At 42.9% G+C, this 26,168-nt stretch overlaps 1 protein-coding gene and 2 long non-coding RNA genes across 6 annotated transcripts in view; 1 reads left to right on the top strand and 2 right to left on the bottom strand.

Moving 5' to 3' along the window:
* Nucleotides 1–15,658, bottom strand: part of LOC128350467 (uncharacterized) — a 28,213-nt gene extending 12,555 nt beyond the window's left edge. Inside the window, exons 1-2 of the long non-coding RNA XR_008319342.1 lie at nucleotides 15,524–15,658; nucleotides 14,516–14,584 (exon numbers count right to left, since the gene is read on the bottom strand). This is a non-coding gene — a long non-coding RNA (uncharacterized LOC128350467). The remainder of the gene's footprint in view (nucleotides 1–14,515; nucleotides 14,585–15,523) is intronic.
* LOC128350468 (uncharacterized) lies at nucleotides 1,977–23,804 on the top strand. Its single transcript, XR_008319343.1, has 3 exons — nucleotides 1,977–2,056; nucleotides 12,388–12,504; nucleotides 23,688–23,804. It is a non-coding gene; the product is annotated as an uncharacterized LOC128350468 (long non-coding RNA).
* The window catches only part of EPHA3 (EPH receptor A3), a 309,035-nt gene continuing 304,358 nt past the window's right edge, over nucleotides 21,492–26,168 (bottom strand). For all 4 annotated transcript variants that reach the window (XM_053308876.1, XM_053308875.1, XM_053308878.1 and 1 more), the window contains one exon: nucleotides 21,492–24,370. In XM_053308876.1, the coding sequence (XP_053164851.1) occupies nucleotides 24,265–24,370 (106 nt within the window). In that variant the 3' untranslated portion in view covers nucleotides 21,492–24,264. The remainder of the gene's footprint in view (nucleotides 24,371–26,168) is intronic.

Raw genomic sequence — 26,168 nt, 5'->3', positions numbered from 1 at the left:
GCGTACAATTCTGGTCACTACATCTAAAAAAGGACATTGTAAAACTGTAAAAGGTGCAGAAGAGGGCAACCAAGGTGATCAGGGGCCCAGAGCACCTTTCTTATGAGGCAAGGCTACAACACCTGAGGCGATTCAGTTTAGAAAAAAGATTACTGCGGGGAGACATGATAGAGGTCTATAAAATCATGCATGGTGTGGAGAAAGTGGATAGAGAGAAATTCTTCTCCCTCTCACATAACATCAGAACCAGGGGTCGTCCCATGAAATCAATTCCTGGGAAATCTAGGACCAATAAAAGGAAGTACTTTTTCACACAACACATAATCAACTTGTAGAATTCTCTGCCACAAGATGTGGTGACAGTCAACAACCTGGATGGCTTTAAGAGGGGTTTGGATAACTTCATGGAGGAGAGGTCTTTCAATGGTTACTAGTCTGAGAGCTATAGGCCACCTCCAGCCTCAGAGGCAGGATGTTTCTGAGTATCAGTTGCAGGGGAGTAACAGCAGGAGAGAGGGCATGCCCTCAACTTCTGCCTGTGGCTCCCAGTCAGGGGCATAGCAAGGTTGGAGTGGGCCCAGAGACAAGATTTTAAAATGCCCCCCCCCCAAAGTCCAGGGCCTCCGCACACCCCAGGCCCCCAAGGATTTAAGTCTGATATTCCAAAATAAGTATGCTGCCTGCAAATACATTTCACTGAATACACACACACACGTCAGTGATATACATTGATATACATTGAGTACTATACATTTGTATTACTTTTAATGCCTAGAACACACTAGAAAGATGAATTATTAAAATGGGCCCCTCGCTGCAGATTAGCAAAGGAGACTTTCAACCATGCAGGGTGAACCTATGTTTGTTTTCTCAGAATTCTGAACAAATTCAGTCAAGTTCGATTCCAGGAGGTTTTTCACAGGAGGCTTTTAAAGCCCTTTAAGACACATCTCCTCTGGAATGGAGGTGCTGCATTCACATGTTGGCCAGATTTACCCTGAAGTCCCTGCAAGTTATTGGGGAGCAGTTCACACACAAGAAAAATAAAATAAAAGCACCACACATGCTTCACAGTTCTCACTCAGACCTTCTGGGTTGCAAAACAACTTGAACATAAGTGCATTTATAAATGAATGAATGAATGAATAAAATTAATAAAATACTGTTCCAGAAGTTTTTGCAATTTTCTGCCATGAAACAAGCCACTTATAGGACTTTTTAGATAGTTTTTTTTAAGTCAGCAAATTTTCCAAGCTGTTTCAAAATAAATATTCAGAGACTTCTCGGTCCCTCCCCCCGCCCATATCCAAGCCCTATGGCAAGCAGATCCCTATATATGGGGGCGGGGGGCGGGAAAGGTAACCACAAAAAGGAGTTCACACTCTACCTGGCAAATGCTGGTCTGGGTTGAGCAGGGCAGCAAGGGGTCTTCTGCTGCAGAGAACACTCTGGCTGCCTCCTCCTTCCTGGCTTGCTTGGGCCCTACTCGAGTTCAGGCTTTACTGCGGCCTACACGGAGGCCTCCGTGGAAGCCCCGCCCACCCGCCGATCAGCTGAGAGGCGGGAGAAAAGGAGCTCTTTGCAGCTTGCCTGCTGCTTCGATTGCGGCCAGCAGAACAAGCAGGAGAGACGGCGAAGAGGGCAAGTGGCTGAGAGGCTATGGGGCTGGGCAGGGGGCAATGGGGAGTCACATGAGGTGCCTCTGGGGTGCCCCTCCAGGCAGTGGGGCCCCCAGACAACTGTCTCCCCTTGCCCTATCATTGTTACGCGCCTGCTCCCAGTGGCATCTGGTGGGCCACTGTGTGAAACAGGATGCTGGACTAGATGGGCCTTGGGCCTGATAGAGCGGGACTGTTCTTATGTTCAGTGAAAGAGTTAAGGGTATGATAGCTGGGGGGAAACTCTGTGGTGTTCCCCCTTCCCTTGATGCCCTAAGCACGTGCTTGTTTTTCCTTATGGTTAATCCAGGGCTGTGTGACGGCTCATTTTCAAATGCAAGTCACCATTTGATGTTGCAATCATCAAGCCTCTAGGAAACAGCCAACACTACCACAAAGTAAGTTTCAGACCCCACTTGTTACCAAATATAGGATATAGGATGAAAAACCCAGAGGTTAAGTAGAAGCTGAATTCTCAATCATTTCCTAAAAATGGAATTTATAATCTGTCACCATGCCAATAAGATTTAAATCAATATATTCCTTCTACTCTATAAACATTTGGGAAACTAACAAGGTGAGTTCTTCAACTGGGGAGTCTCATCAAAGGAAGGCAAAAGGCAGAATCAATAAAACAAAAACAAAACCCTGTATTCAGAAGAAGGTGTGCAAAATTGGATTTTAGACAAAGGAACCCAACATTCAGGTAAATTAGTTTTTTTTTTTAAGTGTTGCTAGGTTGCTGACTCCAAGATAGGGTTTTGTGACTTATTTAAAATGGAAGCCAGACAGAAATTAAATTACTGTGAATATAGCTCCAGTTCATGACAAGGTGTGAATATCTACCTACTTTTCAGATAGCTGTGCATCTCTACCAATTCAGGACTAAACACTGGTCTAGTATCTCAAAATTCTCTGATCTTAGCATTGAGAATACATCTGTAAAAACTACATCTGCTGCAGCTATTTCAACAATAGAAACTACTGCCAACTTCCCCTATTCTGGAAAGTTGGCAGTATTTTCTATTGTTGAAATGACTACCACAGATGTAATTTTGCAGAACAAAATAAATATATGCAGTGAATTTAACTGACTGCTCTAATATGAAATCCTCTTCATTTTGAAGGGTTTTGCACAAAATGCTGAAAAGCATTTGTTTTAAGAAAAAGTGAAAACACCTTGTCCTTTCAGTAAACCTTTCCAGTCTTTCTGGAAAGAAATACCAGATAGAAAGTTTGTAAAACAATTTACTTAAAACATTATGTGTGCTTTTAGAATTATTGTGAGTGACTTGCAGGACAATTCTGTTCAGTATCCACTATGCCATTGATTGATTGATTAAGTGCTGACAAGTCGGTGTAAACCTTTAACGGCCACATAGATAGATTCTCTCCAGGATGATCTGTCTTCAACTTGGCCTTTAAGGTCTCTCAGTGGGGCATTCGTTGCTGTTGTGATCGAGTCCATCCACCTTGCTGCTGGTTGTCCTCTTCTTCTGCTCTTTCCTTCAACTTTTCCCAGCATTATGGACTTCTCAAGGGAGCTGGGTTTTTGCATAATATGATATGATATCATCAATATGATAACTATCAATATGATAGCTCTCTCTCTCTCTCTCTCTCTCTCTCTCTCTCTCTCTCTCTCTCTCTCTATATATATATATATATATATATATATATGATAACTTGAATATGGTCACTTGTGCCTCAAGTGAAAATTCTGGATTGATCTGTTCTATGATTCATTTGTTTGTTTTCCTGGCTGTCCATGGTATCCTCAAAAGTCTTCTCCAGCACCAAAGTTCAAAAGCGTCAATGCTGCTTCTATCTTGCTTCTTCAAAGTCCAGCTTTCGCATCCATAGAGTGTCACGGGAATGCTTATACTTTGGGCCTAGTGTTTGAGGGAGCATTTTGGGGGTAGTGAGGCATTGGTTACTGCTGTGCCATTCCGACTGGCTTTACTTGCTGTGCTGGGCGTAGACAGTATGCCTCCTAAGAAGGCTACAGGCAAGACGGGAGTAAACCCATCAAGTGCAATAAGCTCCTCCAGTCTTTTCTTCTTCTGAGGAGGAGGAGGATTTGGGCCCAGTAAAGGCTCTTATTGCACACTTGGAGGCATTGGAAAAATCTAAGAAAAAGAAGCCTGTAGGACCTGACCCTGGTGGTCCCTCGGGAATTCCTACCAGGCCTCATAGGGAGACCAAATATACTAAACATTCTAATCTTTTATAATCCCTGTCCGAGAGTCTAGCACAGCTTGAAGGGGACAGAGCTACACCTAGCCCTGCAACAGTTGACCTCACTCAAGAGCCTAGTCCTCGGATGCCTGCGCCTTCACCAGTTCCTGGTGCTGAACTTGAGGTTCACTCAGATGCAGTGAGAGGCTCAGGTTTGGGGGTTTATTTTCAGGGGTGTTGGTGCACTGAGCAGTGGCTTGTGGAATGAATAGAGAAAGGTCTCACCAGGGACCTTACCTTTCTGGAATTTCCCCCCATTGTGGTAGCAGTGCATATAGGGTCTCTGTCTTTGCTAATTCCATGGTTAGGTTTTGGTGTGATAACTAGGCCACTATTCACGTTATCAACACTCAGACATCTAAGTCCCCTAGGGTTATGGTTTTAGTTGGGTCCTTTGTTTTACAATGCCTGCAGCACAATATACTTTTCGTCTTTATATTATCATCTTATTATTATTATTATTATCATCATCATTATTTTAATATTGTTGTATTGCTGGTCTATGACTGAAATAAAGTTTTACTTACTTACTTACTTACTTTTTCATCGCTAGACATGTCCTGAGGTTACAGAACAGTATAGCATTTCACAGAAGGAGCATTTCACAGAAGGAGTGTTTTTGCAGGCTGGCCCTGTGGACGAGGCAGGACCCAGACAGAATGCTGCCATGGTTATGGAACCTTGACAAGTAGAAGCCCAGCGAGCTGTGTGGGCATCACTTGCTCCAAGCACCAGGGCTGCGTGCAGCATAAAGATTAGGGCCTTCCAGTCCTTCAGGTAGTGCATGGGGCTAATGAGTATTTGGCCTGTCCAGGTGGAATGTTTTATTGGCTAACTTGCCTCCTGATGTTATGTTGTTCCGTTTGGGTGGAGATGATCTAGTTTATAGGACAGGGTTGGCTATTTCCCATTAGGTTCGTAAGGATCTTGAGACTATTTGCAGTTGGGTGCCGGGGGTGGTGTTTGGTCAGATTTGTTGTAGCGCAGGGTTTGACAGGGAGCTCAGTCTCCAGGCAGGATAGATCGGACCTGGTCTAAAGTCAACATAGGATATGCATTGATTGAGGGAGAGCTGGTCTTGTGGTAGCAGCAAGCATGACTTGTCCCCTTTGCTAAGCAGGATGTGTCCTGGTTGCATATGAATGGGAGACTGCATGTGTGAGCACTGTAAGATATTCCCCTCAGGGGATGGGGCTGCTCTTGGAAGAGCACAAGGTTCCAAGTTCCCTCCCTGGCACCTCCAAGATAGGGCTGAGAGAGATTCCTGCATGCAGCCTTGGAAAAGTCACTGCCAGTCTGTGTAGACTGAGTGAGATGGCCAATGGTCTGACTCGGCATATGGCAGCTTCCTATGTTCCTATGAGACCTGCTGCTATAGGTCTCCCAGCAAAATGTCTTGTTCTCCATTTTATAAGTGTTTGCTCACCCATGGATATGTTGTGACAACTGGTCAAGGAGGGCATGCTAGGTAAAGATAGTAACTGGAGCACACAATTCTTGTGACCAGGTGCTCAGTGACTGTGACTGATAAAAAGTAGTATCATCCAAGTATAGATTTCTCTCTCTCTCTCTCTCTCTCTCTCTCTCTCTCTCACACACACACACACACACACACACACACACACACACACACACACGGGGGCCATGGGTATTTCCCCCTGATTGTCAACCTAATTCACTCCTATAGAAACCTTTCAGTGCCTGAGCTCAAAAGAAGTTTTCGGAATCCTCATAGGAACATAGGAAGCTGCCATATACTGAGTCGGACCATAAGTCCATCTAGCTCAGTATTGTCTACACAGACTGGCAGCAGCTCCTCCAAGGTTGCAGTCAGGAATCTCTCTCAGCCCTATCTTGGAGATGCCAGGGAGGGAACTTGGAACCTCAGATGATCTTCCTAGAGTGGCTCCATTCCTTAAGGGGAATATCTTACAGTGCTCACACATCTAGTCTCCCATTCATATGCAACCAGGACCCTGCTTAGCTAAGGCGACAAGTCATGCTTGCTACCACAAGACCAGTTCTCCTCTCCTTCAAATGTGGGATCGTGAAAGGCAGCAAACCTTGAGCAGAAGAATCCAATAAGCAACATCAACATTTCAAGTGACACTCCGAGCTCTCTCTGCCATATTCTCATAGAAGTTTCTTTTCAAATATATTGAAAGAAGTTCCCTCTGTGTGCTCCCACTTTCCATTTGTGAGATGAGAACAAGAGTCATTCTCTAGCCTCAAGGGAGTGTTACAAAGGATAAATACATTGATGATTATATAGGGATTTTGTACGGTAATAATGAGGAAAGTACTTTGGTATACAACCCTAATCCCTTTGAAATCAATGCCAATGGAAACATTGGCCTCAATGAGCTAAGATTGCACCCTAGGTAGATAATATAAAGAAGACAATTACAGCTGTAACTTGTGCTGGAGTCATCTCATCTTAGCTATCCCTGTCATCCATGAAGAGAGAGAGAAAAAGGAACATCTCTTTTTTCTTCTTCCCTTCACTACTGAGTTGATGGCTTAATTTCCAGGCTTCCAGGCACAATTAGTATGCACTGTAATGGCATAAGTCCTACTGACTTGAAGGTAAAGTAATATCTACTCTGACAGGGGTTTCATTACACACTAAATCAGCAAGAACTGATGCACTATTAAAATGCAGCGTTTCGCCAATCCCTGAAGAACAGTCTGTAAAACTGTTACAGCTGCACTTTCACATCTACTTATATCCTTTAAAAGACAGCAACAGCAAAAGGTGCATAGGTTTAATTAAATTACGTGATCCTGCCCCAGTTTTTGCTTCTCCCTAAAAGGTATTCCAGAGCATTGATTAAATAGGTAAAATGCTGTGGACAAGTGGACAGGAGGCAATCAAAGTTCTCAAAGTGCCAATTGACTTGTCATAAAACTCCCTCGTGTGTTATAAACAGGTTCTGTCAAGCCATAACAAGTCTATTACCATTCCGTGGCCAGTCCCTGTTACTCTTGCTGATTGTGGGTATGCCAATATTTTACCTACTCGAAAAGAATTGCATTCTGTAGAAAACTGGAGGAAATGGTTCATAAGGAGATATGTTACACGATGTCTTTTTGATACTGAAATGCATTGGGTTGTAAGCAAGGTGGATACTGCAAACAATAGATGAAGTGTATTTAGAAGCTGCAGAAACACCCACAAGTTTGGATTTAAAGTTGTGCCATCTTCATTATAATGATAAATTAGCAAAGTGTTCACCAAATGGTTAGTATGTATAACTCTCTCTCTCTCTCTCTCTCTCTCGTGTGTGTATTTATCTATCTATCTATACTACTACTACTAAAGGAAAGGTTGTAACGTCAAGTTGGTGCCAACTCCTGGCGACCACAGAGCCATGTAGCTGGCAGAATACTGGAGTAGTTTACCATTGCCTTCTCCCGTGCAGTATGAGATGATGCCTTTCAGCCCTTTCCTATATTGCTGCTGCCCGATATAGGAGTTTCCCATATTCTGGGAAACACACCAGTGGGGATTTGAACCAACAGCCTCTTGCTCCCTAGGCAGGTTACTTCCCCGCTGCACCATTAGGTGGCACCACTACAACTACTGCTACAACTAATATTTATATACCACTCTCCAACCAAAGTCCTGAAAGGGGTATACTTAGAAAAGCAATTAATACTTTCTATCATTAATGTATGAAGTGTGAAAATTATCATAAAATAAAGCAGGACAAGACATAATCCCATAGCTGCAGACAATGAGTATTGGGACTAAAAGCAAAAGCAAGTGTGTGTTCATGAAGGATAACTTGTAAGTGAGCACAATGTGTGTGACTGTATAATGTGTTTTCTGCTTACATGGTACAGAAATTGAAGCCAGAGCCTTAAATTATTATTTTAGTACGTGTTGGTGCATGAGTAAATTTGCCTTAATTGGAATTTTAAATCCTAGAATATACTGTATACAGGTGGACCTTGGTATCCACAGGGATTCCATTCTCTGCTACTACTGCAGATACCGAAACCATGGGATATCAAGGTATTGAGTCAATGGAATGGGGAAGTGGGGTGTTAAGTTCAAGGAAGCTGGAGAAAAGGGCAAAAACCAACCAAAAACACCAAAAAGAGAGATAAACGGTTCCACAGTGCACAACTTTAAATCCAAACTTGTAAGTGTTTCTCCAGCTGTCCAGGAATGCACCCCCACCACCAGTCTCAAGTCCTCAATTTTTCCATATAAAATTGCTTTTTAAAAAATGAGCCACAAAATGGCTCCTTTTCTTAAAATGGCAGCCGGAAATGACCTCCAAGTTAATTTCTGGTCACCTCTCACTCACCCACAGATATGTGGAATTAATCCTTTTTTTGGGGGGGTGCTATTTTTTAAAGTGTGTATGCGAAATCGGGTGTCAATTACCTGACACAGATATGCAAATCCACTGATGCCAAATCTGTGGATAGCAAGGTTCTACTCTATAATCACATCAATAGAATGTTGTAGGACTTCTTAATTTTTATATAGGATGGTACAGAAATATATGGGCGAATTTTAAGATGGACTTATGGGCAGATTTTAAGGTGGACTTCAGAGGGTTTTTAAAAAAATGTGTATAGATAATTCCTTTTCATTCTTGAGAGGCTTAGTGGGAGTTGGGGAACTGGAATATGGCACCCCTATAAGCACAGTATCTGTAGCTTTTTGCTGCTAACCCCTTGCCATTTTGCTAAAGTGAAAGATGTATGATATATTACTTTCATTTTGCATACAGTTTCTCACCTGAATTCTCTGGGGCAAGATATAATCTTAGCACAAGAGCCATGATTTGTTGAGGCTAAGTGAAGGAAACAAGTTTTTAACTTCCCTCTAATACTGAAAGACTTGATACTTTAGGTACATCTCTTCTCGCCCTGCCCCCACTTCACAAGTGGAGAATTAACCATCCCATCACAATGTCTACATAAAATTTCGAATGTGTCCCTTGTGACTTCTAGGATATTTTTTCTCAAAGATATAAATGTTCTTTTTGCTTAGAAGTGGCAGTCTCTTCCCCAAAGTCCTCAAGAGTCTTCTGTCAAGGGAGTGCCCCAGTCCACCTACTAGACTTAACTATATTTTTAATATCTGTTTCCAAGGTCCATGTCATTTTTATGGGGTGTTCAAAAGGGACATTTTAGTGCTGTTGTGGCCCTATATACAATCACAGATCATCTTGCCTGGGAAATTCTTGTTTCAATTTTAATATAGCAAGATTTCAGATGTCCTGATAGTACAAAACAAACCATAAGATGTCTCATAGCTGTAACAGTTTACTCAGTCAGTATCTTTTGGAGCAATCTGTGATCATTCATTATATTGTTCCCCATCTATTCAAAAGGTCATAGCTTAGAGAACATGAGTTTAACTAAAAAGGGAGAATTCCAGACTTCCTTATTTAATGTAGGCTGGTTCAGAGAGAACTTGTCTTGAACTTATTCCCAACTTCCTCTCAAATGTCTAGAAAGACAGTTTTTAAAAAGCAAACTCTCTCTGTCATACTGGGCAAAAGAACAGCATTTCACAGTGAAGGCTACGTGAGATCAGTTTTTATGATGACATACAATCTTCATTACTTCTATTCCCCACATTTCTTCCAAGGAACTCAGGATGGTGTACATAGTTCTTTCCCTGCCCGTTTTGCCTGAGATGTAAAAACATTATGAGGTAGTGTGAAGGAATGGGGCATGAATCTCCTCCTTTTGTATATAAGATTCTGTATTGCAATTGCTTTGCTTACTCCTTATGTTAAATAGCTGAGCAGGGGTCAAGAGTTCACAGTTCATGTTCTACAGTTTGGATTTGGAGGGAGATTAATTGTCCTGGTTTGATTTTGGAGGGGAAAGTTTGATTTGATTGCTGTTGTTTTTTTAATGGATGGTATTTAAGTTGTGTTGATTGGATGGTTCAGAAAAAAGCGAGGGAAGTCAGAGAATATAAGGAGGCTGCCTTCAGCAGAGTTTAGTCCCAGCAGTCATGGACTGACAGCCCAGAACTGTGAAGTGAGAGCAGGACCTAAGGCTAAATAAGGGACAAGCTGTGTTTGCTGATGAAGCTGAGGCAGAAAGCCTTCGAACTGTGGGGTGGGGAAACCGATGGTAGCTACAAATTTTTAACTTCAAAACAAGAAAAGTTTAAAATACAGTTTTTACACAGAATGTATAAAAACAATAGTTTTTATACAGAAGAACAAACAAAGGAAGAAATAGAGGCTGTTCTCACAACCAGGAAAAATTGGGCTAAGAGAGCCTAGCTTGATTTCTCCTGGTCATCTGCTGCCACAGGAGCTGTGTAGCTCCCAGCAGCAAAGCAAACCTCCTCTCCACTTAAACAAGGTTAGCGGAGCGAGCACTCCACTAGCCCCGTTTAGTTGATCATGTGCTGGCGTGGCTCCACATCATGGCAACACACGAGGAGACCCCCAATGGGAGGCTAAAACATCCTGGGACTTCCAGGGGCTGGGTGGCCCCCAATCCCCACACCCCCACTGGCTTCATGGCAGAACCAGTAGTCATTTGGGCAGCCCGCTCTCCTCGCACCAAGTCTGCTCTCCCCATACTAACCCTCCTGGTGCTTCTCACAGGTTGTGTGAAGCGCCTCATAAAACATGAGAAAAATGCACCCAATCTATCCTGCATGAATACTGGGTCCTCATTCAGAATCCTTACCAAGAGTCATCTTGCAATCACTCCTGGTCAGCTTATGCAGCAAGCCTGGCTTGACCCTTGCTCAGCCTCAGTTCCCGGTTCTGGGGGTTCAATCCCAGACTGTTTCTTCAACTGCTTTAGGAGTGATTCATCCTCCAGAGCGTCATGGCTCTCCCAGCTCCCGAACTTGTACTAAAACCCTGCTGAAGCTAGCCTCCTTATATTCTTATTTTCCCTCAAAATCTTTTCAAACAAACTAATCAATACAACTCAAGTTCCCTTCATTTTTTTTAACATACCAAATCAAATAAAACCCTCTCTTCCCTTCAGAATTAAACCAGTAAAATTCTTCTCCCTCCAAAACCCAACTGTAGAACAGGAGCTGTGAACATTTGACCTCTGCAAAGCTTTTTAACATGGGGAATAAGCAAAGCAATTGCAATACAAAAATATTTTCTACAAGAAAAGGAAGTTCAGGCCTCATTCCTTCACAGGTAGCCTCCCTGGTGAGGTTCACCTGGCATTGTCACTTGTTTCTTTTAGACACATTCTGTTCTCTCAAGCATTTTAAAATAAGTTGTTTTTTTAAAAAATAAATAAATTTGGGGGGTATTTTTGTTTTGTATGTTATTATATATATTTTTTGTTTATGTGTTTTAATTGTATATTTTATTCTATTATTCTGTTGTGAGTTGCCCAGACAACAATTTGTTGGGAGATGCTAACAAATAAAGTTGTTGTTGTTTTATGTATTCTTACCACTAGCACTACATCTGCTCTGATTATATACATATTTGTAGCAACCTTATGTTCATAGGTAAGCGAAAATATAAGAACAGCCCTGCTGGATCAGGCCCAAGGCCCACCTAGTCCAGCATCCTGTTTCACACAGTGGCCCACCAGATGCCACTGGAAGCCACAGGCAGGAGTTGATGGCATGCCCACTCTCCTGCTGTTAATCCCCTGCAACTGATACTCAGAGGCATCCTTCCTTTGAGGCTGGAGGTGGCCTATAGCCCTCAGACTAGTAGCCGATGACAGACCTCTCCTCCATGAAGTTATCCAAACCCCTCTTCAAACCATCCAGGTTGTTGGCTGTCACCACATTTCGTGGCAGAGAATTCCACAAGTTGATTATGCGTTGTGTGAAAAAGTACTTCCGTTTGTTAGTTTTACTTCCTAATTATGATTACCATTTCCTGGCAATCACTTTCATGGGATGTCCCCTGGTTCTAGTGTTATGGGAGAGGGAGAAGAATTTATCTCTATCTCTATCTCTATCTACTTTCTCCACACCATGTATGATTTTATAGACCTGTATCAGGTCTCCCCGCAGTCATCTTTTTTTTTTCTAAACTAAAAAGCCCCAGGTGTTGTAGCCTTGCCTCATGAGAAAGGTGCTCTAGGCCCATGATAATCTTGGTTGCCCTCTTCTGCACCTTTTCCAGTTTTAGAATGTCCTTTTTTAGATGTGGTGACCAGAATTGTATGCAATGCTCCAGGTGTGGCCACACCATAGTTTTGTATAAGGGCATTTTAGTATTAGCAATTTTATTTTAAATCCCCTTCCTAATGACCCTTAGCATGGAATTGGCTTTTTTCACAGCTGCTGCTCACAAGTAAAATGTTATCATTTGTCCCAAGCGTAGTTACAGCATGCATAACTGGATGTCAAAGAAGATAAATACTAATACTAAGATTCAAGGTGCTGCTTGTGTCAGTACAGGAAGCATGAATTATTTATGCTTCCTATTTTCTGTAGTTCTTTGTCAATTTTGAAGCAGAAGTAATACACTTGTCTTCTGGTAAGCTACTGTCTATTTCACCACAGGAAAGGCAGATGCAAATTCTGCTCCAGATATTAAGAAGAATCTTGAGGAACAGGAAAGTCAGGTTACTTGGATTTCCAGTTCCTTCTGGAAATCATAGCATCCAAAGATGTTCTCAGGTAGGAACAAATTGGAATCTCCCTTAACAAAGCAGAATTGTAGAGTATTGGAGTAGAGTATTGGAATCTCCCATAATAGAGTAGTGCAAGGATGGGATGAATGGGAGAGAAAACATAAGAGTGGGGGATGGCTAGATTTCACAGACATTCATTGTAGTAGAGAAAGGGCGACATGATGGGCAGAACTTTGTTGAGGCAAGTGACTTTCTGGGAGCTGCTGTCCAACTTCAAAGGAAGTTGAATGATGTATTGATGAGGCTGCTGCGGAAAGACTTTAAAAGTGCTTCCAGGCGGAAGTGTAGAACTTCTTCCATTGTCTACTGTGCTTCTTCCTGGAAGCGGCTTCAAGGCATTCCACAGCAATCCTGTCACTATGGTCTTGGGGCTGCCTTTGGAGGTGTAAGCAGCCCTGGCAGGACCCTTATCTCAACAGAGTGCTACACACATAGGAACATACAGTAGGAAGCTGCAGGGATGTGCATGGAACCGGTTTGGAGGTGCTTTATGGGCCTCTGAACTGGTTTGAATGGCGGATGTTTCCGCAGGTTCGAAGGTGGGAGGGTACTGCTTTAAGGGTGGGGGAGGGTGCACTTACCCCTCCCTCCCACTTTTCCCCAGCTGGTGCTCTGTTTTTCCAAAGTCTATCGGGGCCGCAGCATACCTCCCTGCAGCCCTGTTGCTGCCTTTACTGGAAGTAACCGGAAGTATCCGATGTGCCTGCACGTGCCGGGCACAGGCACGTACATGTTGCACCTGCCATGCACCTGCGCACTCTGTGTGTGTACCCACCCACGACATGCACGCACGTGTGCCCGGCGCATGAAGGCGCGTCAGATACTTCCAGTTACTTCCAGTAAAGGCACTGCTGCCCTGTTGGACTTTGGAAAAATGGAGTCCTGGCGGGGGGGAAGTAGAGGGAGGGGTAAGTGCATCAATCCCTCGCCCTTAAAGCAGTACCCCCCCCCACCTTTGAGCCTCACCTGCCCGGTTCCATGCATATCGCTAGGCAGTTGCTTTAAATCGAGTCAGACCATTGGTTCATTTAGTTCAGTATTGTCTACACTGACTGGCATCGACTCTCCAAGGTTTCAGGTAGGAAACAAAGGGTTTGCATTCATTAATGCCAGCTGCCCAACTCTTGTTAGGCAGAACCACTGGTTAATTGTTTTTCAAGTCACTTCTTAAGTGGCTTCTTAATAGTGTTGGGATCAACCTGAATGGGCTCATAAGATGCTAGCAAGTAATCATGTTCGCCTGATTCAAGGGGTGATGCAATTTTTAAGGTGATTCATTGCCCACCTTTGTTCTTTCATGCCCCTCCCAAAGAGTTGCAGACTACTTGTGTGTGAGAGAGACACACACATGATTTTTAGAGAGTCGGGGGAAATATATATATAAACTAGCCGTAAAGTCTGGTGTCTATAAATGCCTTACATGAAAGTGCTTGTTCACTGGGAAGTGACGTAACCTATTGCTGACTGATAGGAACACTATGCTATTACAATGATCTCTAAGTTTCAGTTTGTATATTTCTAAACAAACCAAATGTTACTTAAGGCTCCAGTGAGTTCTTCCCCCAACGCAATCAGATCCCAGGTTGCACTGCAACCTTGGAACTTCTCACTGCTCTGAAGAGGGGCTGGGACTGTTTAACACAACATTCTAAAAGGTTGTTAGAGTAGCCCAGGATATTGTGGTAACTGTAATCCTCTTGTGCTCAGCTTTATCTCCCTTGCCCCAAGAGGATTGAGCAGTTGTCAGGCGTGTAGCTATAACTGAGTGGCTAGGTTCAAAGAAGCCCCCACCCAGCCCCCGAGGACTCCTCAGCTCCACCTTTCCTTCATTATCAGCCCCGCAGATTTTCTTCATTATCTCCCTCACTCTGTGGGGTCATTGGGGAGAGGGGCGAACACGGGCCCCATCAAACCTATTTATACTAGTTGGGTTAGAACTGCTTTATGTTTCCATCACAGGATTCCGTTTTTACCAAAATCAATAGATTGGTACTTACATCTATATTGGTTTCTAGGACTGAATAGTCCATTTTCTTCTGGCTGATTATGCCATTTAGATGGCAGCACTAGAAAAAAAAAATTGACATCAAATATACCTTCTGTTTCTTTTGGGGCACTGTTCAGTTTCATGCCAAAATGTTCCTGTCATTTCCTTGCATTTCAAAAAATAAAATAAAAATGAACTGGCCAGTGACAGCAATTCAAAACTAAGTTTGATGGGACTTAAGCACAGATGAATGTGCCCTGAATTTCAGCCTCTGACATTTAGCCATGTTCAAGAACAGTTTCAAATAGCAACAAAGAAAATAACCTTTTTCACAAAACTATTCGACTTCTATACCTGTGTTGCAATCTTAAACCAGTGTAAATGATTTTACTGGCAAACCTTTTGCACTAAGCCAGAGAAAACAATTATTCTGAATGCTGCTTTAGATCTTAATGGAAGAATTCTCAACACTGTCACAGAATTGTTTCCTTTGAAGCCAATTTCTTATGGTTCAGGTGCAAATGCATCCTTAGTGAAAGGGCAAGGGAAAGACTCTCTTTAAATGTAACCAGCTTTGTTGTCTCTGGTTTTATTTGGAAGGTGTTCACTTTTGATTTGAACAAGTGAAATACCTGTGTGCTTGATCCTCAGCACTTTTTAGAGAATTCAGTGCTCTTAGCTGGTGCTTGCTATGAATTTGAAAATGGCAAAAAAAAAAAAAAAAGTGAGATAAGAATGATGTGGATTTGGAGGCTGCCTATATACGAAACACAAGGAGAGCAGAAAAGGCAAAATATGTCAATATTAAGGCTTCAATCTTATGCATATTTACCTGGAAATAAGAGTGTGCACAAAACTGGTTTGCCTGGTTCAGTTCGAGTCCAAACTGGGCTTGAACTGAACTGGGAATGTTAGGTTCTGGCACCCCAAATGAGGGACCCAGCTCGGACTGGAGCTGGTTTGGGCCCTGTTTGTGGGTGCCAGGGAAGTGTTTTGTTTTTTTAAAACGTGGACTTACCATCTCTGAGGCCTCAGGGATGTGCTGCTCCTGCTGCTGGTGGAGGGTCTCTGGCAGTTCCCCTTCCCCCTGCCGGCCTCCCTCCAGTCTCCGATGGACCGTTCTGGCCTCCTCTGAGCTCATAGCGGCCTCTAAAATGGCTGCTGTGGGCTTGGAAAGGGCCAGAACAGCCCATCGGCAGTGGGAGGGGGAACTGCCGGAGACCTCCCACAGCTGCATCAGCACCCCCCTAAGGACTTGGTGGCAGTAAGTTCACCATTCTTTAAAAAATCCCGAACCTGCCCCAGACTGGCCTGGGGGATTCAGCTCGACCATGAGCTGAACTGGGCCTGGTCCAGCTTGGGAGCAAGCCCTCAATCTGGGCCAGCTCGATGGCGAAGTGGCTTGAGGTTGGGCTGCTTCGTACATCCCCAGGGGCGTAGCTAGGGGCGAGGGGGCCCGTGTTCATCCCTCTCTCTGGCGGCTCCCCAGGGTGAGGGAGATAACAAAGACAATAGGGAGGTGTGGAGCTGGAGGGTGCTCAGGAGCTGGGCCCCCGTGTTCTTTGAACCTTTTCGCTCCATTATAGCTACGCCCTGGAAACACGGCTATTATATACTGTAGCAGTTTCTTACATATAAATAGGTGCTGGATTTTGCTCTGTGGTACTGATCCAGAGAAACCTGTGCAAAGAATGTCAGGGAAAGGCCCCATTGTGAATTCTCTCTTTGTGCACCTATAGTTGAGGGTTGGAGGCTGCAGTTTTATGAGTAGTTATGCCTGCAAATGTCCTGTTGTGCATGTATAGACTGTTGATTTATTTTAGTGGGACTAAAGTGCTTCACAAAGGAGAATAAAGGGGATAAGACACAACTTGCCATATCGTCTGGAACAGCAAGCAAGCTGTGCACACTGTTTATATGTTACTCTTATTTGTACATGCTATTTCCTGTTCCACTGTAATTCCCTGGCAGAAGCCTTGCAGCATCGCAAGTTAGAGGAAAGGGAGTTACAAAAGCACGTTGTTGTAGGGATTGATTTTTATTGCTTTGCCATTAGAGTTAGGCATGTATTAACCCAGTTAATGAGGCATATATTTTTTAAAAATTAAACAGAACATCAGGCAGTATTCCTTTGCCAAACCCCAAAACAGGCCACAAGGGAACGTTTGGATAGATTTTTTTTTAAAAAAAAACACACAACTCTTTAAAAGCAGGCTTTGATTAGTGCTCACTGAGCATCTTCCGCATGGACTCAAGGATACTAGCAAGCTGCCAGGCAATAATTCAACAGGCTTCCTAGTATCCCAGCAGCAACATGGAAGGTGTCAGAACTGAAGTTTTTCCAAAGTGAACTTCAAAACAGAATTTCAGGGTTCCTCCAAGGAGAAACGGAAATCTGAATAGAAATTTCAGGTTTCTTCCCATGAAGAAACATCAGAGAACGTTCTCAGATGTTTTCCTGGAACCACTCCCCATTGGTTATTCATGCACTTCAAGACAAATGAACATGCTCACATCATGCCCAGTAAAACCTAGTCTGCTCCGTATACTGGCAATTTGAATTTGGTTAGGCTTCTTTCTCTCCTGCTGTTCTCTGACTTGTACTTCCATACTTTTAAATTGTTCCTTTTCCCATTAGCATCACTAGTGCTCATAGTAAACTGCTGCTGAATCCATGCCATTTTCAGAGTCATTGCCTTGACTACCTTCTCCATTCTGAGATTAAAACCAGTGAGGTGTAGTAGTTATTGTGTCGGACTAGGACTCAAGACAAATCCCCATTCAGCTATGAAACTCCCTGGTGACTCTGGGCCAGTCACTTAGGGTTGTTATGAAGACAAATATCATCTTGTACATTACTCTGGGTTCCTTGAAGCAACAACAGGATATAAATGTTTAATATGATATGATATATGATATGATATGATATGATATGATATGATATATGATATAATATAATTAATATAATATAATATAATCTATATATATAATTCTCCTGGGTGTGCCCAGGAAAAATGTGTCCCGGCAGCCCAGCTGATTGGCTGGGCTAAGGGGGTGCCTGATTGGTCCTGGCGGCACACCCAGGAGAACGGCAGCGGCAGCCAGGGTCGCTGGTGGGCCCGGCCTGGCAGCAACAGGGACAGGCTGAGGAGCCGAGGTGCCGGGCCTGGTCGGGCGAGGCGGCGGCGGGGGAAGCCAGGAGAGGCGGCGGCGGGCCCGGCTGGAGCTGCGGGCGGCGGCAGTGGGCCCGGCCAGAGGCGGCGGTGGGGGAAGCCAGAGGAGGAGGCGGGCCCGGCTGGAGGAGGCGGCGGGGGAAGCCGGGCAAGGCGGCGGCGGGCCCGGCCGGAGCCACGGGCGGCGGTGATGGGCCTGGGCAGAGCCCAACTAAGGCACAGATGCTCTGTGCCCGGGCCCACTAGTATAATATAATATAATAGTAGTGATGATACCTGTTGATGCAAGAGAAGAGGGAAGCACACAGCTTGTGAGCAATGTTCTCTCTAATTTTTTTCATCTGTTTGCGGAATGGGTTTTGTTCTGGGTGGCAGTATCAAGGCAGTGTTTGTGTGCACGTGCATTCAGAATGGGGTATGTGAGAGTAGAGAGCAGCTCATCAAGAGCAGAACTATGCACAAAACCGGTTTGCTCTGTTGGGCTCAAATCTGAACCGGATCTTTACTGGACGAGGCATGTTCAGTTTTGCCCCCTTAAATGGAAGGCCCAGCTTGGCTTCAATTCGAGCTGGCTCAGGCCCGATTCAAGGGGGCAATAAAATAGTGTAAAATAAGGAATGACTTACCTCCACACCCAGCTCAGTACCTCCAGTGACTGTTGCTGGTGTCTATCTTATGTTTCATATTAGATTGTGAGCCCTTTGGGGACAGGAAGCTTATTTATTTATTTATTATTTCTCTGTGTAAACCACTTTGAAAAGTTTTGTTGAAAAGCAGTTTATAAATATTTGTTGTTGTTGTTACTGCCGGTGGTGGCTGCAGCAGACTTGGGTACTGTGGCAGCCACAGGAGTAGGGTCTCTGGTGGCTCCCACTCTACCACTGGCCTTTCCCCGATTCTACTGGGGCCGTTTCAGCCCATTTCAGCCTTCTCTGTGTGTGTGGCAGTCCAAGGAAATGGCTGCCACGCATGTGCAGAGCACCAAAATGGCCTCGGGAGATTTGGGAGTAGGCCAGCAGGGGGAGGGGGAGCCATCTGAGACCCCCACGGCTGCCACGGCACCCCCTTGAGGCTGCCGTAGCTGCTGGCAACAGTAATTCCTTATTTTACACTATTTTAATGCCCACCAACACCCTAGAACCAGGCCAAAACTGGCCCAAGAGGTTCAGTTTGATCTCGGACTGAACCAGGTCTGGTTCGGTGCGAGGCTGAACATATTGTTCAGCCAGCATGGTGTAGTGGTTAGAGTGCTGGACTAGGACTGGGGAGACCTGAGTTCAAATCCCCATTCAGCCAAATACTTGCTGGGTGACTCTGAACCAGTCACTTCTCTCTCAGCCTAACCTACTTTACAGGGTTGTTGTGAGGAGAAACTTAAGTATGTAGTACACCACTCTGGGCTCCTTGGAGGAAGAGCGGGATATAAAATGTAAAATAATAATAAAAAACAAACATGAACCTGCCCAGTTCAAGTGCGAATTGGTTAGTTATTAAACCAGTTTACACATCCCTAATAAAGAGTACTTGGAGACTTTGAGTCCAAAAGGTTTATTATGGAAAATATTACATGCTAGGATAAAAAGTCTGTGTCCCTGCATCTAGCTACCTCATGGTGCTGCGGAGAGGGAAGGAAGGAAGGAAGCCTGATGAGAATATTGGTCTACCTGTCAGATGGGCTCAGAGCAGAGACAAAAGAGCAGAATCGCGAGATTCTTTTAGTCTCTATCTCTATTCCTAAAGCCCCTAGTGTCAGTAGGACAAACAGGTGCTTAAGGAGTCACAGGCACGCAGCAGCCATGGCTTTGGAAGTAGTGTGGGTGTGCTTTACAGTAGCTCTCAAGGGCACTTCTCTCTTACCTGAAGAGGAACCGGGCAGTATGCAAGTCGGTGTCAAATAAAACAAACGGAAATACCTCTACCACACAAGGTCCTGCATAATAATATAGCAGGACATCTTTCATCATTCTCAGTTAATAATTTTAAATATAGGATTGGACCATTTCCCATTGCTCCCATTCTTCTTGGGAAGATGGTGCTTAATATGCAAAAGCAATTCCACACACTGGTGTTTTAAAATTATCCTTGCTTTCGAAAGGCACATAAAACTTTTAAGGCACAGAGAAGACGATAAATTATCCCTCCTGTTATGAACATCCAGAGGAAACTGAGCATTACAGGGTGCTTTTAAATTCAGGGGGAAAATGATCATGAGGGGAAAGCATAATAAATAAACCTTGCCTCATATGGCTGAAGAGAGCATTTTTACAGTGTGTTGGCATCCTAACATTACCAGAGCAGATCAATGCTCTCTGAACTACAAAGGCGGCTCATATTTCTTGCCTAAATTAGTGCAAACAACTTTTTATTTTATTTCCTCTTTTGTGAGTTGAACCAGTGATTCTCAGTCCTTTCCTATACTGGCACATAGAATTCATGGGAAATATACACTTTTGACTGGGAAGACCTGCTCTGCCCTGTTGTTTGGTATACCTTTTCCGTAGCCTCCACTGTGAGAAAGAGTCAAGAGGTATACTAAAATAAAACTGCACATTGGCTGTGTGGAAGGGAACTGCAGTCCAGTAAGTACTGGTGCTGTGTATTTTTTGTTCAATTGACTTTCCCATTGTGGGATTCTACTTCAAACTCCACTGAAATGAATAAAAACTAGATAGCCTCTGTGCTGGCTCCTTGTTATGCTAGAAGAAAATGCTGCAATTCTACTGTAAAAAGGAAGCTAATATCGCTCTGACATCTTCTCAGTGTAAATCAAGACAAAAATGCATGTCTTGAATGTGGACAAAACATTTTTCAGGTTAACAACCAACAGTTATTCCCCACAGCTTCCTGCAGTCCATAGCTACTGCAGGTCCTGGACTAGCATAAGAGAATCATCAGCTTACTTGGCGATTCTAAAATCTGTGTACCAGGCCACAGAATATAGGAATGGATGGGATGTAGCAATAAGTCCAGCTTGGGAACATCACAAAACAGGCCACCATGCTGGTAGGGCCATAATATTTTGATTGCATTTGCAGATAGATATATCATAACAAAAGTTTAGTGTCAGGCTTTCAAGCCAGTTTCTCAGAAATCTTCAGGAAACCTGGCTCTTCCAAAGCAATATTAAAATTCCCTTTGAAAGAAGAATCTTATTCCAAAGATTTTCTCATAAAGCAGTGATTTCCCCATGCACCATGCTTGATTCCCCGTGCACCTGCTTGCTCAGATATATTGAGATAACGAGCACTGTTAGATGTGATGGCAGCTAACTTAGCTAAGTGGCACCTTTCAAAGTGGTGATTCTCTTATATTTAGCGGGGGGAGTGACTGTCTCTATCCAACCCCAGCACAGCATCCCTCCAGTGATTTGCTGGTGTCTACCGTGTGTTCCTTTTAAGACTGTGAGCCTATGGGGAACAGGAAACCATCTTATTTTTTTATTTCTGAAAACTGTTTTGAGTACTTTTGCTGAAAAGTGGTATATCAGTATTCATCATCCAAGTAGTGCTGATTGGGTGAGTTGAATCTATTCAATGGTAGAAAAGGCTTTCTGGATGTGTTCCTCTAAACAGTTGATTGGTGCTCTTTCCAATCCAAAGGCAACCATGCTTGCAGATATATGGGCCTGGGAACTTCATGTACAGCACCCTTTTGGTTGTGTAGTTTGAAATTCAGCTGGAGATAAAGAAGCTTTCTCATAAAAGCAAAAAGGTTGCTACAGAAACTATTGCAGATGTAACACAAATATTCAAGTGTGTCTAATAATAATCTGTTTCCTCAGTTTCAAAGCAATCACCTCTCCATCCCAAAATGTAAAAAATACTTTCATTATGTTTATTATAAAAATATAAATGTTTCCACTACAAATCATTTTACATTAGTAATAGGCCATCTACAATTGCACAACATAATAAACTAAATGAGTAAGTAATGCTTTGAATTAAAAGTTAAAAGTAAATGCAGATTTGCCAGTTCAAATCACATCTATACATTGCTTATTGGATTCTAAGTACAACAAAAACTATGTTATATGTTAACAGAAATAAATAATATATGTAAAACAATATTTTAAAGATACAAAATCCATAATATGGTACATATTCTTTGTGAAGACTTTGTGTGGTTTGTTTGATGTAAATAATAATCAAAGGCAGGTCCTGTACAGGAGATGGCCACAAAAAAATCTATTATTCTCTACTCCACAGTTAAGAATTGTACACTGCTATGTTTACATATGTACAGGGGGAAATGGGGTATATGGGTTATAGGAGGTCACTGAAAAGTACAAAAAATTGTATTTATACGAAAGAGAAGACTAAAAGCTGTTTAAAAATCCTCTGCAAAAATTAATGTCCTCTTGAACAAACGATGAAATTTGTCCTTAGTACCAACCAAGCACGCTCAGAGTAATGTTCCACAGTATTACTAGACAATGAGGGAAAACTAAGAATAATTAAACTTTAAAATTTATTCTGAAACTTATAAATGAACATCCCCCCGCCCGCCAGCCATTTAATATTTCCTCCTTGACAATTCATGGTACTACTGAGAACATTGACATTATTATTATTATTTTGTGGGAGAGGGATTTACTTGCTGCTAGCAAGAATTTTGCATTTAGATCTGAAAATCAGATCTACAGAGAAGGAAAGTGCTTGCCACCGGATTGGTCAATACCAAATACTTGCAGAAGCTGAACCTGGGCTTCTAGTACCATGTTTTGAGAGGGATGTTGGAGGGGCATAGAAGTTACAAAAGTGAGCCAGTTAGCTACACCAGTGCTGATGTATGGCTAGGATATCAGAATTCTGCAGTGAAATTCATTTAAAAAAAATTATTATTGGATCACATACTGCATTAGACTGCATTGCCCCTGTGAAGTTCTACCAAGAATAACTGAATTAGAATCAATGTGAACACTGCTACTTACTGTGGAGAAGGATGATGAAATGAGGCCAAATGAAGCAAAAAAAAAAAAAAAGGGGAATATAATATACTTGTTGATCTAGAGATCATTCAATACACACTGTACACGTACAATCTTTCATTAAACTTTCAGAAGCATACTGTAATCATTTACTCCAAGTGGATGCCAATCTCTATTATGAGAACTAAGGAAAACGATGTCCATCTCCAACGGTGAATTAATGGAGAGGCAGAGTAGGCATTTGCCTACGGCAGCAAAATTTGAGGAGCAGCAAATTTTGCCCCTCCTCAAATTTTGCCGCCCCTCTCTGTGGGCAGTGGCGGTGGCAGCTGCAGCAAGGGTGGAGTGGGTGAGGAGAAAGTCCCCCCTTTTACCTTATTTAAAAAAAGACAACTCTTTTTTGTTTAAGGTAAAAGGGCAGCCAAAAAAAAAAAAAAGCTTGATCTGCCCGTCCATCTTTCCCTTTTTGGATCCCAGGTTATTTTAAGCATATAATTTTGCCACCAAGTAACATATCATACAGTCTGTTTCTTACAAAGGATTCTAACTCTAAACAAATTAAAAAATCTGGCCACAATTTGACAATATGCGCACACTGCAAACATCAAAGTACATGCAATTTTGCAAACTTGTGTTGGATCATGAGGATAATGCCAACAAGTACACCAAGGCTAGTCTCCTTGTGGGAAAATGATTGTGTGTTCCCTTGGACTGTACTATGCAAAGTAGTGCATGGAAATGTCCACTTTTTTTTTTTTTTTTGCATGCAAACTTTTTTCTACATGCACAGTAGCTCCTCTGGATTGAGGTGCATTTACTTGGAAGTAAGCCTCATTGATTTCATTGAAATTCCTTCCAAATATTAGGTTGCAGCCAAAGTCTAAAAGAACTTGGCACTTGGCAGCCATTAATGCTAATCAAAACATATATAAATAAAAACAATAAGAAAACATTAAAAGGGAAATAAATATTCCTTTTATTTAGAAAATTAAGACTCTTTTTAAAAAAAAATGCACCAAAGCATTTTATGAACTATTGCCTCCATTGTAACCCAAACATTATTTGTGTATTTCCTTCCACAGCTGAAACAGAATATTGCAAGATATGTTGTTGCAGATATGGCCAAGCAAGTCTGAGGTATTATCCTCTAATAGCATTACAAGAATTACTTTAAAGAAATAAAATACTAGTCTCCTTTGTTTTCTGCATATAAAAAAATACTGCAAGGGTATTCTTTTTTCCTCGCTGCTGTTGACGATCAGTCAAACCACAGCACTACATCCATGGTTTATTTGTTTGTCTTTCATGGTATTCAGTCCATTAACATTTGAATGGCTCTAGGTTATGCTGAAGGAGTTTTAACTTCCCCCCTCCACAAATGCGTTATATGGTTGAGCAGTCCATTATTACAAGGGGGGGTGCACCCCTCCATCAAGATTAAGAGATAGAAAAAAACAATTTTTCATTCCTATTTTAAGGCAATTTAACTCAACATGAGAGTCTCTTAGCAGGCTTGAAATTTCCACCCAAACATAAGGTTTCTGACAGTGTTACAAGAGTGCCTTTTAAGTACTGAAGTTTCTCAAGCATCACCATGCCCTTGGCAGCAACTTCTCTGCTTCCTCTTGTTGTGTCCTGAGCGTTGACATTTTGGTACTTTTACACAGGGACAGGGCCATTCTTTGTATGCATTTCTAGAGATTTAATACTGCTAATAAGCTTTTTCTGTGGCCCAACAATAGTCACACCAACCTTCTTCATATCACTGAAAAACACAGAACATGCCTGATGAGTTTGTTGCAAACATTTCAACAATCCCCTGCTCAAAAGAAAAGAAAGAAAGAAAGAAATTATAGTGTAAGAACAATGACTTTTGCATATTAAGAACATAAGAACAGCCCTGCTGGATAAGGCCCAAGACCCATCTAGCCCAGCATCCTGTTTTACACAGTGGTCCACCAGATACCTCTGAGAAGCCCATGGGCAAGAGCTGATGGCATGCCCTCTCTCCTGCTGTTACTCCCCTGCAACTGGTATTTAAAGGCATCTTGCCTCTTAGGCTAGGGGTGGCCTATAGTAGCTGTTGATAGACTTGTAGGACTAGTAGCTATTGATAGACTTGTCCTCCATGAATTTATCTAAGCCCTTCTTAAGGCCACCCAGGCTAGTGGCTGTCACATCATCTTGTGGCAGAGAATATTTAATGTTAATTATGCATTGTGTGAAAAAGTACCTGCTTTTGTTGGTCCTACATTTCTTGAAAATCAGTTTCATGGGATGACCCCTTGCTCTAGTGTGATGCGAGAGGGAGGAAAATTTATCTCAGTCCATTCTCTGCACACCATGCATAATTTTATAGACCTCTATCATGTCGCTCCTCAGTCATCTTTTTTCTAAACTAAAAGTTTAGTTTTTCTACACTATTGCTAAAAAGTGACGGACTTAATGGTCCAAATTCTCTGCAGCATTAGGAGGAACAAGAACTCTGCTCTCACAGAGATGCAAGAGACTAGATGTACTGAAGATTTCTTGAGCAGCCCACTTACAGAGGGAGGGATTTTCATTTCCTTCCTCTCCCTTCAAAAGCCCTTTTCACTTCCCAACATATGTCACTGAGGGTTGTACAACCCTCAGGGACACATCTGTGGAAGCCAAAAGCACTTTTGTAGGAAGGGAAGAGAAACAAAAATTGTTTCTCCATTTCCCTACCTGTGCACCTGGCTGAGTGGCAAGGCTTCAGTGTGGCTAGTTTCCTGCTTCCCTAATACTGTGGAGAATGTGGGCCAATATTTCCAGATAAGTGAGAGAGTCCGGTGCATTCCTGTGACAGAAATAATGAGCAGCACCATCTAAGAAAATTGTTCTCTTAATGAGGGAACTCAAACATCCTTATAGCTTGTACCTCCACAACAATCTTCAAATTCTAGAAGCTGTGGACCTTTTGGGTGCCCGTCAACCAGAAAAGTGTATGATGAAGGGAGCATCAAGATCCTGGATGCCAGTGGCTGTAACCCATACAGTTGGTATGCAGATTTTTCAAATCCACTTGCCAGCTTACCAGTCATGAGTGTTCCCAGCCCTCTGGCAAGCACCCAGCACCACACAAATCTCTGCAGAAGTCTCATTTTTACTGCCATTTTTGAGAAGGAAAGAAACAGCACGGATCTTTTCTTAGTAGAGCTTTTAAGGATGTGTGAGCCAGCTCAAAATTGAGCTGACTCACACTCGAGCTATCTTGCTAGTTTGAAGGCTGCTTTCGAAATAGACGGGGATGTGTGTGTGTCCAGGGGGCAGGTTGAGCCAAGCCCCCGCCTCGTGAGTCAGCTCCACGGGCATACTTCGGGTAAGGATTCCCTTTTACAGAAAAAAAGGTTAAACGCGGCAGCCGTGGGGAGGGGAGCTAGCCTTGTTTTCGTTTATCTTTAAAATCAAGCCGCAGCTGTGCACGTGCTCACAGGCCCCAAACAGACTGCAGTGTGGCCACCCAGCCATCTGGGAGTTGGCAGGGGTGGTGGAAGGAGTCCCCGCTGCCGCCTCCATCATCCCTGCCACTGAAGCTGCAG

The sequence above is a fragment of the Hemicordylus capensis genome, chromosome 3 (assembly GCF_027244095.1).
Source record: "Hemicordylus capensis ecotype Gifberg chromosome 3, rHemCap1.1.pri, whole genome shotgun sequence".
Taxonomy (NCBI): domain Eukaryota; kingdom Metazoa; phylum Chordata; class Lepidosauria; order Squamata; family Cordylidae; genus Hemicordylus; species Hemicordylus capensis.
Note: the sequence above shows the minus strand (reverse complement) of the source record. Positions and strands in the feature narration are given on the sequence as shown.